We start from the raw sequence: 18,021 nt of genomic DNA, 5'->3' as shown, positions 1-18,021 counted from the left end.
TTGCGAAAAGCTGCCAGCATAGGTAGAAAGGGGCTTTTCCTCTGCCCTTTGTGAGCAGTGGCAATATTTAGACCTACTGCAGTAGTGCTAGGGCAGCCTTGGATGGCAGCGGAGGCAGTGGGTGGTACCTGTGCGTGAAAACGGGTAGAGGAAAACAGGACTGGCATGAGGGGCTTGGATGAGTGGGAGTCCTGGCATGCAGCTTTTTTCTCTGGTGTGCAGGTTAAAAGAAAATGTGTGGGCACGTCACTTTGAAGTTCCCTGCAGTGCCAGTCTGGTGTACTAGTTTGCTTCAAGCAGTGAGTCTTAATACCTAAAGCCACAAACTTCACTCGCCATAAAGGAGCCAATACCAAAATGTCCCCATGTTAAATTACTAGGAGACATTTCCAGCTGTTTTGTTGTTGTTGTTGGGTGGGGATTTTTTTAATAGGAACTGAGTCCATACCAAGAAGTGCCTCTGAGTTTAGGCTATGATTCAGCCAAGTGCTCGGGTGCTGAACTCTGTGGGAATTCAGATCCGGAACGCACCGAAGTAGCTGGCTGTGTGTGGATCCCATTCAGGGTTAGTGTCAGCACAGGCTTCAAGAGGGCAATTCCAACCAGCAAAAGCATGTAGGCTTCAGGCAGCTGTAAGCACTGCTGAATTCCTGTCAGCATTTAGCAATTTGGCTCAATGTTAAGATGTGAATTTGGGAAGGGCAGCTTTTTCTAACCTGGTCAAGATCTACACAGAAAAATACGCATAGTACCAAAGCAGAAACAGGCTCTAGATATGGACGTATGATGTAAAGCAGTTAATTTATTGCAGTTGATCACTTTGTAGTTGAGCCATGGTACCTGTCTCCACACTCATCTTAAAAAGGTGAGTTTAGAGTAATGCAGTGATGCACTTTGATTCACAGCAGCCTGAGTCAGAAAACAGATCCCAACAGTTCTTAATGGCCTGGCTGATGTGTAAACATTCCTGTGGTTTGGTAATTCAGCATCATTCCTCCCAAAGGGTGATGTGATCAGTCTGTGCGCTGCCTCCTTCTCCCGTATTGAGGTTTGTTGTCGTCTTGGTTGTATCCACATGTATCATTTCTGCTCTTCTCTTTTGTTACTCCGTGTCTGCATTAACATAACTTCCTGCAAAGGCTGTTGTTTGAAACAGTTTTAAGACTAATTCTGTATAAAATCTATTCAATTGTTCAGAATAAGGAGAGGCTATATTGGAGGAGATCTAGGGGATTTGCAGCTATTCCTCTTTTTGCCTGCATTTTTCCATTCTTTTTAGACAGGGGAAGCATGAGCTTTGACTTCAAAATGTTATCAGGAAAGGAGTATTGTACTTCTAAGGATGAATAATTGACTGCTGTCCCTTCTAGGTGAGGTTATCAGATATTGAACAAAAGGTCCTGTCTTTAATGGGAGGTTATGGAGATAGTCCAGACTACCAACAAGAGACTGAGTCACTCTCCTTGAAGCTGAAGGAAGTGAAATCCAATTTGGAAGAAGTCCAGAGGATGCTTCAAGACACATACGATGAAGACCAGGTAAAGCATATGAATACTATGCAGAGCAAGAGTGGGAGAGTCATGGTGCTTTAATGTGCTGTGGTTGCAGAAGAACAGTTAGAGCTCATCATGATAAGCAAGGAAGGGAGAAAAGTCAATCAGAAATGTCAGCCTTGCTATTACTCTACAGTGCTGTATAATTATTTGTAGTTTGTACTAAGTAGTGGATTTTTAAGGAGTCTATGAACAACATCTTTTCTGCTTTAAGTGCTCAATGACAGGTCAAGTTTTTGTGAGGAGTAAAGAAAAAGGATTGGGGGTTTTGTTTTGGCTTGGTTTTGGTTTTTTTTTTCTTAATGCCTTCAAAATGCCATGATGTTTGTCTGTGACAGTGTCACAGCAGAGACGACTTTAAGCTGTAGTTTTCTCTTTGAAGAACGTGTAAATAGCAAGGGCAGTGACTGCCAGCTGTCCTGTACCACAGCTGTACACTCTTTGCTGAGTTTCCAGTGGGTCAGACAGTAACTCCCATCTTCAGAGCTAATTCCTGCTCTGTTGTGCAAGGGGCCAGAGGAGCTCACCTGACGCCAGAGCAGCCACAGTCTTTCTGGTGCTGGAGGAGCACCATCTAAAAGGGAACTTTCGTGGCCCCGGAGAGAATTAGCTCTGGTAAAGGCTCCTGTTGAAATATCTCTGTGAACACAGGCAGGTAGAAACTCCATGCATGAGCAAATTTATAAGCACATCCTTGTAACTGATGTAACCCTGACACTTGCCTTGTATCCCAGTGGTTCAGATGGCATCACCCATCCTTCCAATCTCCTGTTTTTGAAGCACTGATGTATTATGAAATCTGAATCTGTATATTGACATTGCTTTTGAAGATTAATTTGAAGCTAAAGCCTTGTGAACATTTTCCCATGGGCTAACTCACAATGACTCTAAGGTTGTTAACACAGTGAAAAAAATCCTGTCATGTTGTGCTCTGAAAACTAGATCTGTTTTGCTAACTGAAAATTAGCTTTTGTTCTTGTCATATTATTAGAAAAGAATTAGAGAAAATGATCCAGCCTAAGCTGCTAAAATCACTCACTTTTAAATCAACACTCTCCTTTTAACGAGTGGAACTCAGCCTCATATTTGAGCAAATCCCCATTTTCCTTTGCCTTTTTCTTTGTACAAGGATGGCAGTCACTGGCCTTTAAATTTCTGTAAGTGCATAATTTGTTTCTGATCGACGGTTTTTGCTTTTAAACTTTAGCTCAGGCAGAAATATATTCCATAAAAATACACATTTTCAGAAACCTGTTTGTCTGGTAAACTCATGTTTACACATAAACTGCATTTTATTCTGATAGATGTATTGTTATTTTCTTTGCTAAATGAATGCATGTAAAATGTGATTGGAAAAGCACAGTTATAATTTCAGATTAATACAGTGCACATTACTCATTCGATTGTTCACACTGTTCTCTGTGTACAGGATCTGGAAGCAACTGGGCAGAAAAGCCTCATTGACTTAATTGAGTCGTGCATGGAAAAAATGCAGCAACAGGTTGAGGACAGCGTAACTCAGAAATTAGAATCAAGGTACAAAATAACAGAATTGGTTACCAGATTCAGTGATGTAAAAGTGCCTAAACCTGCTCAAACTTTGCAGTGGCACTATTGGTTCTGTGCAGGGATGTGTGCCTTTAGAAGAAAAACTGCAGAAGCTGGGAGATTTCTGCCATCAACAGTCTAGAGAAATGGAGTCTCATTTCGCTGATGACCTCCTTGTTACTGGGCTGACTCTAGTGTTTAGAGTCAGTCTTGGTATCAGACAGGACTGACACCTGCCATAAAATAAAGCAGGCCCGTCTGGAGGCAAGTTGGGTATCTATGTTCACAGCCATTGCTGTACAAATGCATGGAGATACGCAGACAGATTTAAAGGCAGCAACTTTGAAAAGGGGGAATTGGGATCGTGCACCTTCCAGCACGGAGCCAAGACCCCCTACAGGATTATGCTCCCCGTATTGTCATTTCAGAGCATGCCCCTAGAGTGTTTCAGGGGAAGGTTTCATGCACTTGTTTTCAGTTTTGTTTTGAGGCAGGAGCAATAGACACTGATCTTGTAAGACTTAAGAAGTCTTACAAATCTAATTTTGCATATTCTGCTTCAGTATTTGCCATTCTAACAGTGTTTTTGCATTGCTGTTTGCGCAATACAGCAACGGAGAATCTGATCCAAAGAGCAAGCAGCCTGATCTCACCTTCGCTCCAAAGGACCAAACAGATAATAAATGGCAACATTTCCCACAAGACCTGTCATCAGAGATGAAATCTCCTCTCTGGCAGCTCGTGGAACCTCCGGTCCGTTTAAATTCGGTAAAACACTCTTTCTGCAGGCAGTTAGTTGTGGTAAAGATGGCAATTAGTGTATCTTCCTGCATCATCGTCTCATGTTGCTTTATCAGATAACTGAAATGCGTGCAAGTGTTCTCCAGAGGAAATTGTTACTGCGATTTCATGACTGTCTTTTCATTTTACTTTGAGGTAAATGAAGTCTCTGAAGTAGTGACTACTAAGCATAGTTTGGGAGCACATAAGTGAATCCTTGCAGTTAACATTCAGACTAGGTGCTATTTGCTTAATTCTTTGAAGACAACTAAGAGAGCGAGCAAGCTCCAGCTGGTTTTCATGGATGTGGGTTAAGTCTTAGCTCTTGCAGATGAGATCATTTTGGTCAAAACAAACCTCTGGCTTAAATTTTGTTCTGTCCTTCACCATTATGTTCTGTCTTTCTCACATATCAAAAGCAGAGTTTGGACTGCAACAAGCGCACGCGATGTGTATATTCTGAACAGAGTGCAGAATTTTACTTGGGCAAGACTGTAATTTCTGTTATTAATAGTTTTGTTCACATTAGATTAGAATGACTAGGTTTCCTGTTCTCTGAAATGACTGCACTAAATGGGAGAACAGCAGTCATGTCAAAGGATGAATGTCAGGTCTTTTTCAGGCAAGACTTACACTGCAGTGAGGCAGCAGGGCTGCCTTAACACGAGCTACAGTCAGTCTCTCATCACGGCATAGCCTACCCAACTAATTTTTGCCAGTAAAAAAGGAACCCTGCTATCCAGGTGCTTTATATTAATGCCTTGAAACTCTCATTTTAACACATTTTGAGGGGAGTGTTATCTAGTTGCCCACAGCCCTGTCTCCAGTTGAGCTGTTTGCCTAATTACAATGTTCTTTTTCCAAATGTTAGATTCCGGCAAAGATGAACATCACCCCCCAAGGCACGTTTGCTGATGCAGAAACCTCAGCTGTGGAAGAACTGAAAACTCACACTGTCCAGCTGGGAGACCTAAGCCAAGAAGCAAATGCGGTGCATGCAGAGGTAAAAGTAGCATGTCCTAGCATTGCAGAAAGCAGCAGGGATTCTAGACACAAGACACTGTTTGGGCACTGGGAAACATAGCCAATAACAATATTACTGGAAACTATAGTGTAGCTTTTGCATCAAGTATGGACTATTATCTAGGAATCAGCTTAGGACTTTGAGAGGAAACTTTACAAGTTTCTGTTATGATTCTTCTGCTACCCGAATCCATAAATTTGCTAATGGGGGTGAAACTCCTCAAACAGTGCAAAGCAAGGAGCCTGTGAATGATTTCAGTAAACCTGCAGTACTGGAACTGGCAAGACAATGTTGTGCCCATTCCTGAGGTTAGAGACCTGTAAGACCACAGCCATTCCCAATACATAAAGGTTCATTGTCTCAGCTTTGGCCTTGACAGCTCAGAGTATTACATGCATGTAACTGTCTCATCCAGGTCTGTCCCTCATTATTTCATTAATTCCGTTTCATTAATAGCTGACTGAACCTCTAAGCTTATACAATCTTATCTTATATACCTTATATAAGAATCTTATATATCTTGTATAAGAATAAATCTTAGCTGTGCCTTGGGTGAAAGTACTGAAGACTTCTGACTTGCCTTTACCCAGGATAATGTGGTAGAGAAAGTCTCTTCCAATTTGAGCAGAAATTTGTTTGAGCCACTTCTGGCAGGGAGGAACATGGAAATACTAACCACCTCAGTCTTCTCCACCAAAGAGGCAGCCATGCTGCAGGCTTTTTGTGAGGTAACTGTCCTAAAGCATCCAGGGAAGGAGAAACCCCAATGGATTTCTGTTACAACAATACATATTTCCTCTCTGTTTTGCTGGTGTTACTTAGGAATAACACCACCAAACTATTTGGTGTTGCACACATTTGGGCCTGTTGCTTTTACAGCAATTATCAGTTTGATTCCTGCTGCCTTTTACAGGCAAGAGTCCTTGGACCAGAGACCATTTTCACTTGTGTTGTCTTTCTTTCGACCCTTCAGACTCTTTCTGTCGACCTGCAAAAACTTCAGGCTTATGTGAGTGATAAAAAGGATGATCTTCTAAAGTGTATTTGCTGCACTGGTGGGAGCACAGATGAGTTCTGCAAGTGCTTTAACAACTTGCAGGCATGGCTGGAACAAACTGCAGCTGCCACTGCTTCAAGGAGTAACTCAATGAAGGATGAGCTGGATCATAATAGCAATTATCAGGTACTCGACTGCCAAATGCACATCTTGTTTCCCAGCATCTGTTAGACTTGTCAGTGTTAATGCATTTGGGTTACAGATGAGCAATCTATAATGAGCTTTCACTTTTTGGTACTAAACAAACTTGTCTTGGCCTCTCAAGAAGCAAATTAATTTTGCTATTTATGATGCCGTTTGCAATGCTGACTGCCATGGAGGCCTTAATCACAGCAGAGAATTTGCATGCAGAAGAAATGGAAGTAACCTGGGATCCATGCATGCAGAGCTATAGGCTAAAGCAAGTTTCTGTGTGTAGAGATTAGTCCAAAGAGGGTTTCGTATTTTCTTTCTGCTGCTCTGTGGACTCAGGAGAGGCAGCCTTCTTCCTTTTTGGTGCCGTGTCTGGCACCTTTAGCTATGTGCTGGAGGTTGATTTGACGCTTTGTATTTACTGTTCCCTTAGATTGTGTGCCATGGTAGCAGAAGCCATAGTTTTGCAAATTTGCTTTTCTTTGTTCTTTTTTGGAAAAGCCCATCATGAGAAACTTTTCTATAGATTCTCGTGATGGGCTAAATCTACTAGCTATTGCTGGACAATGTTCAGGTTGGGTATTTAGGCTGAAGTAAGGAAAGAAAAACATGGTCTTTGAAAGACAGTTTCCAATGTCCAGCAAAACTCCAGTGTGCTCATCAGCTGCAAGTCAGCCTAGCCCTTCACTGCTGAATAATAGAACAGTTCCTTTGAAGAGCACTGGGATGTTGTCTCCAAACAGTAGCAGGGCTAGTCTTGCAATGTTTACTTATGTGGAATCCATGGAGCCCCATCAGTTGCCAGTAATGGGCTCATTTTCTCATTTCAGAAGAGAAGAAATTGTTTCTCTACGAATTTCACAGATTTTTACAGTCATAGAGGATCATTGTGACAGACTAATCTTTCTTACATTACACAGACTACAGAATTTCCCTCTCTAAGTTACGGCTTTAAGCTCATAATGCATATGCTCTATTTTGTCTTTTTTTTTTTAAGAGGAAAAAGTGGTTTTGCTGTAAGAGGTAACCATTTGGTTTGCTGTGTAATTTTGTCTAGTCTATACTATATTCCTGATATGTGATGTACTTCTGCCGTTTGTTTCTTTTGCAGAATGAAACCAGGCTGCTATATGACCAGTTAACTGAGAAAAAAGCTGCTCTGCAACAAAGCTTGAATGCAATACGTGGACATAACATTTCTGAACAGCTTCAGGTAGTTTTGTTCGAAGGAAAGGAGAGGAAAAACTCTCTGCATTAGCTGAAACTGGGATGTTAGGTTTTAAGAGCGGGGGGTGGGGAGGGTTCAGTACTTGCCGCCACCACCACCCTCCCTTTTTTTTTTTAGTACACCCTGACCTGTAGTCAGACCTAATTTTAGTCCTTTTAATAGTTGGAATGGAGGAACCAGTCTGTCCACAAACAACCTTTCAAAGCAAATACACCCCACACTAGAGCAGGGAAGAAAAAAAGCTACACACAGTACAGCACTTTGCACATCATGCCTTTTTGTATGAAGAACTAGCTTTCCTTTGTGGGAATAGGACTCTAGTGTCTCTGCTTATTCAGCATTTATGAGCGCTTTTGTCATATGGCAGTCATTTATCATTTGACCAGTTGAACTCTTTTCTTTGGCTTTCATAGAAGTTAGCAGAGAATTTAAAATGAACGGACAGCATATCCTCCCCAAAATGGCCATCGGCTGTCTGTTTAGCTGTTGATGAAACAAATAAGGTGTCCCAGAACTTTCCTGTTACAGGCTCATAACCTTGTTTACAGGCATAACTTTCTGCCAGGCTGAAAGCTATGTTCAGAACTGCTGAATCCCCTAGCAGGGACTGCTGCCTTAGATATATTCTGGCAAGTAACCACTCTTGGAAAAGAAATATCAGAAGGACATAGCTTCCCTTCCTTCAGAGAGAACCTGTCTCAGTCCATCCCTAAGTCTTCCTAATTCTTAAGAAAAAATGATGTTTTCCGAGTCCGTGATTCCTTTTAATGGCTCTCTTGAATTAGTAAACTGAAATGCATGTTGGACGCTGGACTGAGACACCAGACCTGAATTCCCTTCCTGGCTGTGCTGTGTGAACCCAATAAGCTGGGTCATGACCAGTCGTGTCAATTTAGCTTAGAAGATCGTCGGCTCTTGGTGTCTCATGGTGAACTTACGAAGTGCTAGCATGGCAGAGATATAGCCCCTGGATCTGCTGCACTACTAGTGAAAATAGAAAGTTTAATGAAACAGAACTCTTCCTAATAGCTTATTTTGTCCTTAATTCAGAAAACTAATGCCTGTGTTTTGGAGCTGGAAGACTTTGAAAACAAAGTAGCAAAACTGAGAGGCTTTGGGGAAAGATTTCAATTACCTACCACCTTAATCCAGGAAGTTTATAAATTAGAGGTAAGAGCCCAGTACCATATTCTTCTAAGCAATGTATTTTTAACACCAACAAGCTGATGGTTATATTGTGTTCTGGGAATGTGTGTGTGGCGGGGTTGTAGGATTAATTTCTGTCCTTCATGAATCATTAAACTATGTTTAAATTATAGGATGTTTTGGACGACATGTGGGGGATTCTGAAAGCAAAGTATGAGGAGCTGTACTCTCCTTCCACCATTGACAGCCAGTATGAAGACTTACTTCGCGGGTTTGCAGACCTGGTAGCCATTGGGCAAGAGAAGATTGCACAAGATCCAAAGCAGCTAACGAAAAGCAAAGCAGCTCTACAGTCTCACCTGGAAAATCACAAGGTATAAGATGCTTATCATAGCACTGCTCAGAACAGCATAGCAGGAGCACTGTTTTCTGTGACTGGTTTCTCTCCAGTGTTATGGAGAAGAATAACTAGGTCACAGCACAGGGGAGGGACTGAAGTACATGCATTAAACAAAGCAAAGATTTTCAGTAGACCAAAATAGGACCCACTGAAGTATGAGAGAGAGGTTGTTATTACAACTGCGGTTTCAGTGATAAATTAAGATCACAATTTCATTTTTTTCAGTCCAATACTCCTTTGGCTTACCTCAGAACATACTGATTTGTGAGGAAAACACGTCTTTGTAATTATTGGCAATAAATCAGTAGTGAGATTCCTGAAGTTGCTGTCTAGCAACTGGGAGCTGAGCCTTTGCTTTCAGCATTCTGTGCCGTTGTGATCTGATGGAAGAAACTTACCCATAACAGCTCCTTTTCCAAAGGGGGGATAGTTTAGATCCTCCCCTTAGCAGCCCAGTGTCCCAGGTACCCAGCTGCTACGTGCTTGATGGAAGGTGGCTGAGAATGCATCTGCATCCTCCCTGTCTTTCTGCTTGGCAAGAAGCCCTGGCCAATGCTAGTCACTTGAAGATGTCTGTGTCATTGTCAACATGTTGATTTAAAGTGTTCCATGTAGCTCAAACTCCTGTAAGAATTGCTTCAGGATGCTAAGCACTGCAAACCACTACAGCAGAGTTGTAGGAATATTGTTTGTCACTCACAAATTGACCTTAGCAAAGCAAAATATTAGGAATTTATTTGGAAAAGAAAACAGATAGTGTATCTCCAGTCCAAATATACATACATTGATTTCCAAAAGCGAAACAAAACTGCAAAAGCTGTTTTCCCTGCCCTGGTTATCAAGACTTATCAGGATGCTCACACAGCCAATGCCTGGTATATGATCCTCAAGTGAAATTCTTGTACTAGTTATTAGTTCCTAGTGAAGATGATCTTGACTGAAGGCTGTAATCTTAAACCCTCAAAGTTTTTTTTATTTTGTGTTCTGTGGGGAAAATGTTCTGTTGAGATCAGACATTTCCCAAGAGCTCAGCTGAGCTATAACTGAATCAAACTGTTCCCTTACAGTTATCCCAAAGGATTATTGTGCCCTGCCTACTACTTAGGCCTTAGAACTGCTAATACCCTTGGTGCTTGGATTCGCCTTGCATCCAGGTGCAACAAACTGGATAATGGCTGGTGATAACTACCTCAAGCTAAACTATGAATTTATTCATAGTTAAACTTTTCCTTCCAACATCTTCCTGCACCATCTTCATATTTCACACAAACTGAAGGTATAAATGTAGATCCTTTTTCTTTAGAAATGTATAAATGAAAATAGTGTATGCAACTTATTGGTGGTTCCTGACTAACTGTAAAACAGTAACTGCCCGTCTTGGGGTGATGCAGAATTTGGGTAGAAGGCTCCCGAGTCCAGCTGTGAGAGACTGAAACTGGCTATTTTTCTCAGCGAGTCTTCTCTGTCTTCTTCATTCTCCTGCTGTGGATTTGTGATCTCTCTTAAAGCTTTAACTTCTTTTTTTCAGGACTTTTTCCACAACCTTATGATCCGCTTGGCTTTCATGCAAGCATTTTCCAAGAAAGTGACTCCTTCCATCCTACAAAAGAGAGAGGAATTCTGGCAAGAGCTGGTGAATGACGTCAAGTTGCTGGAGCAGAAGGCCATCCAGTATGGCATACACTTGGAGAGCCTGTTAAAGGTAACGAGCCAAAAGAAACCCAGAGTAAAAGCTGGGAGGAAGAAGGGAGAAGAGTTGCATCTAGGGGATCCCTTTTCACACCAGTGATTCTTTGACTAGTAGTTCTCCTTTCCTGTCACCATTGCACAGCAACAGTCTGTTGCTTGTTCTGTGTGTGTCAGTCAACTGGCTTTTTTCCTTGAAAACCTCTGAAAGTGGACATTTCAACCCATTACTCTGACTTCATGACTTCTTGCAGCAATTTTTGAGTGCCTGGACTGACAGAAGAGCCCTTTAAGGCACAAAAATACCAGTGCCACTTTAAAATAAAACCTAACGATTGATCTTAAAACACCCTAGAGAATAAAAAATTAAGTATACCACTTACAAATAAGAAACCTTGAAGATAATGGAGAATGAAGGAATTAATCTGTGATGAAATCATGTCTCACTTCAATATTTCTATATCATTTACCTATTTTTGTTTTGTTTCATTAAAACAAAAGCTGCAGATGCTAGAATAAGCGTTAAGGCCTCAGCCTGGTGTAGGAAAAATGCAGAGAGATGTGTGCTGTGTTAATAATGCAATTATTTTTTAGGAATGGATGGAATTTGATGATGAATGCCTCGTTTTCAATAAGGAGTTAGAGGCACTTGCCTCTGCATTGCCTTCTGTGAATTTGGTTGAAGAAACAGAAGAAAGATTAATGGAAAGGATTGCACTTTTAGAGGTATTTGCGTGTCTGTCTCTGGTTTTCTTTGTAGATCTGTAGAGCTGGCAAAACAATTAGTTAGAATAGGAGTAAAAGACAGTTTGTAGGGCACTGCTTCCTTTGTGTCCTTGTCTCTGTGTGGATGCAAGCTGAAAACTGACTTTTAAATGTAGCAGGGGATCAGGCTCTTAATTTCAGCCAGGGGCTACAAGTTCATTTAAGTGGGAGTAATGACTATAGCTACTTTAGAACTTGATCTTCAAGTACAAGTATTTGGGAGAAGATGGTGTGCAGGTTACGTGGCTCCCAAGGACAGCAGGAAGCCTTGGAGTGAACACAGAGCCACTTCTCTGTAATTCAGGAGCAATTTTCATGCCATGAGATAAAACCTGTGGAAGAGGAGAATCAACATAATGCCTTCAAAAATCTGAACCCCTAGTTGCAGTAGAAGATCTACAGGTTTACCAGGTCCTTTTAAAATCCCGAGAATTCAAAATGAGATGTTCAAATTTCTATCTGACCAAAGACAGTAAAATTCTGTTTGTACAGAATGTTAAATAGCTTCCTACTTTGTTCATAGCTGCATCTCTGATGGCTTTGGAGGCTTTAGAACCTCAACTCCAGCTGGAAACATTTAATCTATGTTTTCAAAACATTTGAATATAAGGATATGAAACCAGCCTTTATGGTTGTTTCATAAAAGTAAGAAGAAATGCTGTTCAATGAACTTAGTGATGTATCTTCAGAGAGTGCTCTCGCATTCCTCAGAGGTTTGACCTTTCTCGGTCTTCAGAGGACCCACTGTATTAGAAATTTTTGAATTAATGAGTATTTGGATCTGTATTGAGTCCAGTTTGATATTTAGATTCATAGACCACAAAGGCAAAAAGGACTACCGTAATTTAGTCTAGTCGTTCGACATTCCCAGAAAACTCTGAGCTACAGTAAAGCTTTTGAAATACAACAACAGTAGATATTTACAAGCATAGTGCCCCCCTGGTGCTTTTGATGCTTATCACTGAGACTGGAGACATGGAATATTTGCATAGCCGTTGAGTGTGAAGTTGCCTGGTTTCCCTTGTTTTTTAAGTTCTTAACTAGCTCTTCACTCTTAAGTCTATTGGTCTTTAAGGACATCAGAAACAAAGTAGTAAAGCTTTAGAAGGTGCTTTTGAGGAGAGTCCTAGTCTTGGAGCTTCACAGCTTCGAGGACAGAGCAGAATAAAATTCTCGAGGGCTTAATTTCTGTGAGAGAAATTTCCTTGTTAATAATATTGTACAAGCCCCTTATATCTGGAGAGAAGTGAGATACTTGCACATCACGCAATTACTACTTTCTGCCTTCTCCCTGGGACTGATCTACTTCCTGGTATTTTTTTTCCATTTTCTCGTTTTGACCTTCCAGTGAAGTGTAGTAATGATAAAATGATGCTTTGATTTTATTCAGCTGTCTAAGCAAACCAGGCCATGCCTATGTCTTTTACTTCATGCCTTGAATATCGATATGGTATCTTAAATAATTCTCCCAACAGCTTTTTTCAAAACACTGGTAACTTTTTTTTTAATAGGATAGAGCCTGAAGGCCCTTTAAAAACAGGATGGCAATGACTTTCTGCTGGGGTCAGTCGTGTTTGGACAATGCAGCCAGCTCTGATAGTGTTTGTCCATTGCTTGAGGTTTACAAGTGTCCACAAAGCCCATTGAATCATGACACAGTCATTCTGATAAAGTATGAAATTGGAATTATCTGTCCAGAGGAAACAAAACCAAAAAAAAACCAACCCAACAGTGTCCTGTTAGCCAGGTTCCTTCTGTTTGGAAAATAAAATACACAAAGAGGACATGTGAAATTAAGTATTTAGAACAAATGATACGTGTTTTGCTAGCTGTGTTTTCAGTTTTTAATAAATTATTGTTTTGCAAACTTCCCATATTCTGACAGCAAATCAAGAGCAGTGTTGATGAAAAGCATGCCAGGCTGTATCAGATGGTGAAAGAAGGGAAGAAATTGATGGCTGCTGTGAGCTGTCCAGAAATAAGAAGCCAGATTGGGAAGCTGGAAGAGCAGAGGTTGTCTTTAACCAAAAAAGTTGGCCATGAACTACACCGACTTCAAACATTACTCAAACTCTTGATCAGGTGGGTGTAATTCAGAAAGCAGTTAGAGATATCAGCTAGATGTTAGTTTTTGATCTTCTATAGGTGCTTTTTCTGAAATACAACAGTGAACTAATAAATAACATAGCTCCTTTAACTTAAAAATGAAGGGGGGGAAAAAAAAAGCGGTGGTGATCAGAAAAGTGGCCCTTTATTACACAGCTGATCTTCTCTCACTGTGTAGACAGGGGATTCGCTTCCTGCCTGCTTTTCTAGGAACAAGGTTTTGATGGCTGCCATCGCAATGTCAATGTTCTCGGTGAGAGTTAGCTGCATCGTGCTGCTGTTTGTACTTCGGAAGTGTGAACAGAAGCTCTGATCGTGCTGCCCTGAACATTTTAGCCTGCTGCAAATGCAAGCTAGCCTTGATTCCCCAGCAGAGGCATAATGCGCCTGTCTGTGCATGTACACTATCCACCTTACAGACATTCATGAGGAGGCTGCCTCGACTTGTGTTTTGAAGCTCCCCAAAGGGGGAAGACCTGAGCATGCTCAGTGCTTTCACATGCCCCCAGGCCAGCTGTCAATGCAGTCCTGGCAGTCAGGTAGAGTTAGTTTGGGTCTTTCCAGCCCAGTCCACCAGTTGATGCACCAGGGTCAGCTCTCCTTTCACCTGGTCTGTGTGCTCTGAGCTCAGGCTGGCTGGACCTTAGTGTGGACAGAGCATGCCCAGTCTTTCTTCGTATTTATCCCTGCTGTGTATTCTGCACTATATCTTGGAGTCTGCACGGTCTCCTCTGGAGGTTTTGACCTCCGGCAAAGCTCTTATATCACCCATGTGAGCTTGTCCTGTCAATTGTTGGGTGAATACAGAAAGAGGAGGTTTTCAGGGAGAGCAAACCAACTGCACAGAGCCGATACAAACAGTCTCATGTGCAGGTCCAGCAGAACTTCTGTGTGGTACATCGGTCCATGCTGTAGCCATGCTTCTGCAAGGTTATGTAGCAGCATGGGTGCAAGAACAGCACATGCCTCCTCACATAAGGAGGACAACTTGGAGGGTGAGAAATGTATCCTAGACTCAGTTAGGAGATGTGTGTCTGTGTGTTTTGTTTCCTCCTTGTAGCTACAACAGAGACTCAGAGGAATTAATGAAATGGCTGGATTCTGCTCAGCAGAGAATTAATTTTTGGACGGAGCAGTCTCTAAACGTGTCACCAGATCTTCCCACCATCAGGGATAACATCAACAGCTTGCTTGTAAGTCATTTCTCCTGCCAGGGTTAGATAAGACATTGTGACTTCCAGTGAAAATGACCCTTTTGAGTGGTTTTTGTATTTGTCATGACCTAGAAGATACCCACCTAATATAGCAGTGAATGGCTGTCTGCCCCAAAGCTGCCCTGTTATCTGTGGGGAACCATGAGCATGGGAGGCCACCAAAGACCTTCCTTCAGATTGTGAGGCCAGCCACAGGGCACAAATTAGAATGGAATCCTCTCATAATGAGCTCCCAACTGCAGCACATCACAGCCCAGACAGGATCTCTTCTGTGCCTACAGTGTAATAGCATGGTTTCTGTCTTGTATGATGCCAAATACCACACACAGCAATTAGGCCAACCTGGTGGGCCACTTACCAACTGAATCTGGAGTTGTGGGCTCAGGGAACAGGGGGGAAGACAGCAGGGCTGTGAAGATGGTCAGCCAAAGTCAGGGAAAAGAAATGTGCTGAACTGCATTTCATGTCTTTGGCTGCCCGCCTGGTGCTGTGCTCCACTTGTATGACTAGCCAGGAAGTTCAGCCCCAGTGTGAGGCCTGCTAGGAGTCTTGCACAGTGGCAAAGCAAAGCATCACCACGTGCGTTGGGCTGGTAGGTGTGAGCTGGCCAGACACTCGGACTCCCTGGATGTCGGTGTGAAGTGGGGATCAGGATATTCCCAATCCTGTGGAGCAAGAGGTAGCACCCAGCATTGTATCAAGCTGGGCAGAAAAAGGCCTTACCTACTGCCACAGTATGTTGAGTTTAGGTTTTCTGAACTTTACAAACTTGCTAAGATCAGTTCATTGAGGCAGTTCATCCTGTGACTGAAAACCTGGTTTCTCTTCTTTGTTTAAATAGATAAGTAAATATTTACCCTCTCTTAAATTTGTCCTGTGCACCTCAGGCATTCTCTAAGGAAGCTGATGAGAAATCTTCCCTGAAGACATCTGTGGTGAGCACTGCCAACCAGCTCTTTCATGTGAAGCAAGCTGATACCACAGCACTTAGGTCGTCTTTGGCAAAGTTTGAGCAAAAATGGGGAGAAATGACTACACAGCTCTCAGCCATCCAAGAAAAGCTTCACCAGGTGAGGAGAAACTCTGCTGCCATCTCTCAGTTTGAACTCAATAATTACTTTACAGTGTTGCTTCTGGGATTCGGTTGGCTTCTCCATAAGGCCCCAAGGCACTTCTTTCCTAATTAGCTGACTGTCTTGCTTTTAGAATATCTTCAATATTATACTGCAGTTTAATTATTGCAGTGTTCTTCCTGGGCTGTTTTGCACATATCTGTCATCTTCACAATTTTATATGAAAGTGGGAATTTTATATGGGAAGAATTTTATTTTAAATTTCTGAATTCTCACACTTTTCTGAATTTAAGTCATATGCACCTCTGGAGCACAGGGCTCACTTTCACGTTCCTACCCCAATAATTGCAGTTATAATGCAGCTATAATAGACTTTCTAAAAAGAGAGATGTCATCTTCATTGATGTTTCTAACAAGCAGAACATAGAAGATTTATTATATGCTTTACCCCCAGCTTCAGATGGAAAAACTTTCATCGCGAGAAGCTATTGCTGAGCTAATGGCCTGGCTGGACCATGTGGAACAACAGCTGGGACATGAGGAGCCAATAAATTCACAACATAGTGCTGCCCAAGTCAAAAGCCTCCTTCAGAAGTACAAGGTAAGTGGGAAGGTGTGAGTCCAGGCCTTCTGCAAGGTGTTTGGCTGTAAGAAGGATGGAAGCAGCCTACAGGCACTGCCATACCCTTCCCCTCGCTTTTGGGAGGGTTCCTCAAACAGTCTCAAAGGTGCCTTAACATCTTCCTTTATAAAACCCTTTTGCTTCCATGCCACACAAAACAATGCCTGCTTTGCAACACAGCTACTGCTTGCTGTGCTATAATCTCCTTTTCCTCAGGCTGTCCCATTTGTCTAGCTTGTTCTCTCTCTCTTACTGACGTAGGGAATTAGACTCTATAACTCGAAAGTTATAAAGTAGGTATGTTTATTGCGCGCAGATGCATGGGGGATCGCTCCTCCACAAGCATGCATGCCCGAACGAACCATCTCACATTTATACAATAAAACAAATGAATATTCAATTGACGCCTATACGTATTCGTTACCTAAACCCGCTTACTCTCGCTTCGTATGTTAAGTAGCTGATCAGTCCTTTGCCTGGAATGTGGTGGTCTTGCAGGTTTGTAGGTGATTCATGTCCTTGTGACCATCTGATCTTCTCCAGCAAGAAGCCTTAGCACTCCCTCCCTCTAGATAACATTGGAATGTCCTTCATCCTTTTTATAAATAGCCCCTTTGTTAGAGGAAGAAGGGTAGGTATCTCCTCAAAGCTGTGTGGCTATGTGACCATACACCACACCCATGACCAGTCATCATACCCACATTCCTTGAGCAGACATATACAATCACGATCGATGTCCATTGTCCCCATTTCACACTATTTCTCCATATCATTACATTTAGATTATAAAATGCATTGAGCAGGAAGGTTTTGCTTCCTGAGGAAGATAGACTCTGTTTGTGCTGTATTTTGGTCTGCCTTTTCACCAGTGCCTCGTAACAGAGCTCCATAACCAGGATCCATTTAACTAGAGAACAGAGGGTTTGAATATTATGTTTCATCAAAAGACATAACCTGCTAGGAAAGGGGGACAGGGTAAACATCCCTGCAGAGAGAGGCTGCAGCAGACTCTTGGCTCTGTTCAGATGCTAAAGCAGCAATGACAGAGGCCGACTGCCTCAGCCGCAGGAAGGATTCAAGCTATGCTTGTACCTCCATAGGTGCCAGGGAGCCCAGCCTCAGAGCATGGACCCCTAGAGCGCCATATTTTGCTTTTCACTTGCAGAGCTACGGATTTGAAGAATCAATTACCAATATTTGAGTGAGCAGAGGTTATCTTTGTTCGGCAGCACTGGGTGCATGGGGGATCGCTCCACCAAAATCATGCACACCGAGGGAACCTTTCAGCCCCCTCTTTATACAAGTCACTCATGTCTATTCATTAACTTTCCGGGAACTCATTAACATATCTCACACCTGGACAATTAGCACATTCCATTCAAGGACCTAGTATATCTTCAAGTTAACAACATTAACATATCTCACACCTGGACAATTAGCACATTCCATTCAAGGACCTAGTATATCTTCAAGTTAACAACATTAACATATCTTGTGCCTGGACAATGTCCTTGAGGAGTTGTCTCTATGCAGACTCTTTTCCTTAGCTGTCATGTTTAAAGTCTCCATCTTTGCCACGTTGCATGTACAACAAGAATCTAAGACAAAATGTCCCTTTTAAAGATAACCAACCCAAGGACTTAGCAGTTTGTGCATCCGTCGAGTTGCAATAAGGGTTGGACATCTC

General features: G+C 42.1%; 1 protein-coding gene across 2 annotated transcripts in view; it reads left to right on the top strand.

Moving 5' to 3' along the window:
• SYNE2 (spectrin repeat containing nuclear envelope protein 2) overlaps positions 1 to 18,021 on the top strand; it is a 191,358-nt gene that overhangs the window by 114,561 nt on the left and 58,776 nt on the right. For both annotated transcript variants that reach the window (XM_055716088.1, XM_055716089.1), the window contains exons 66-79: positions 1,371 to 1,538; positions 2,983 to 3,089; positions 3,713 to 3,869; positions 4,753 to 4,884; positions 5,879 to 6,088; positions 7,206 to 7,307; positions 8,373 to 8,492; positions 8,642 to 8,842; positions 10,397 to 10,570; positions 11,149 to 11,280; positions 13,205 to 13,401; positions 14,486 to 14,618; positions 15,527 to 15,709; positions 16,167 to 16,313. In XM_055716088.1, the coding sequence (XP_055572063.1) occupies positions 1,371 to 1,538; positions 2,983 to 3,089; positions 3,713 to 3,869; positions 4,753 to 4,884; positions 5,879 to 6,088; positions 7,206 to 7,307; positions 8,373 to 8,492; positions 8,642 to 8,842; positions 10,397 to 10,570; positions 11,149 to 11,280; positions 13,205 to 13,401; positions 14,486 to 14,618; positions 15,527 to 15,709; positions 16,167 to 16,313 (2,163 nt within the window). The remainder of the gene's footprint in view (positions 1 to 1,370; positions 1,539 to 2,982; positions 3,090 to 3,712; positions 3,870 to 4,752; positions 4,885 to 5,878; positions 6,089 to 7,205; positions 7,308 to 8,372; positions 8,493 to 8,641; positions 8,843 to 10,396; positions 10,571 to 11,148; positions 11,281 to 13,204; positions 13,402 to 14,485; positions 14,619 to 15,526; positions 15,710 to 16,166; positions 16,314 to 18,021) is intronic.

The sequence above is a fragment of the Falco cherrug genome, chromosome 7 (assembly GCF_023634085.1).
Source record: "Falco cherrug isolate bFalChe1 chromosome 7, bFalChe1.pri, whole genome shotgun sequence".
NCBI classification, from domain to species: Eukaryota; Metazoa; Chordata; class Aves; order Falconiformes; family Falconidae; genus Falco; species Falco cherrug.
The sequence above is the reverse complement of the archived record's forward strand: the minus strand, read 5'-3'. Positions and strand labels throughout refer to the sequence as shown.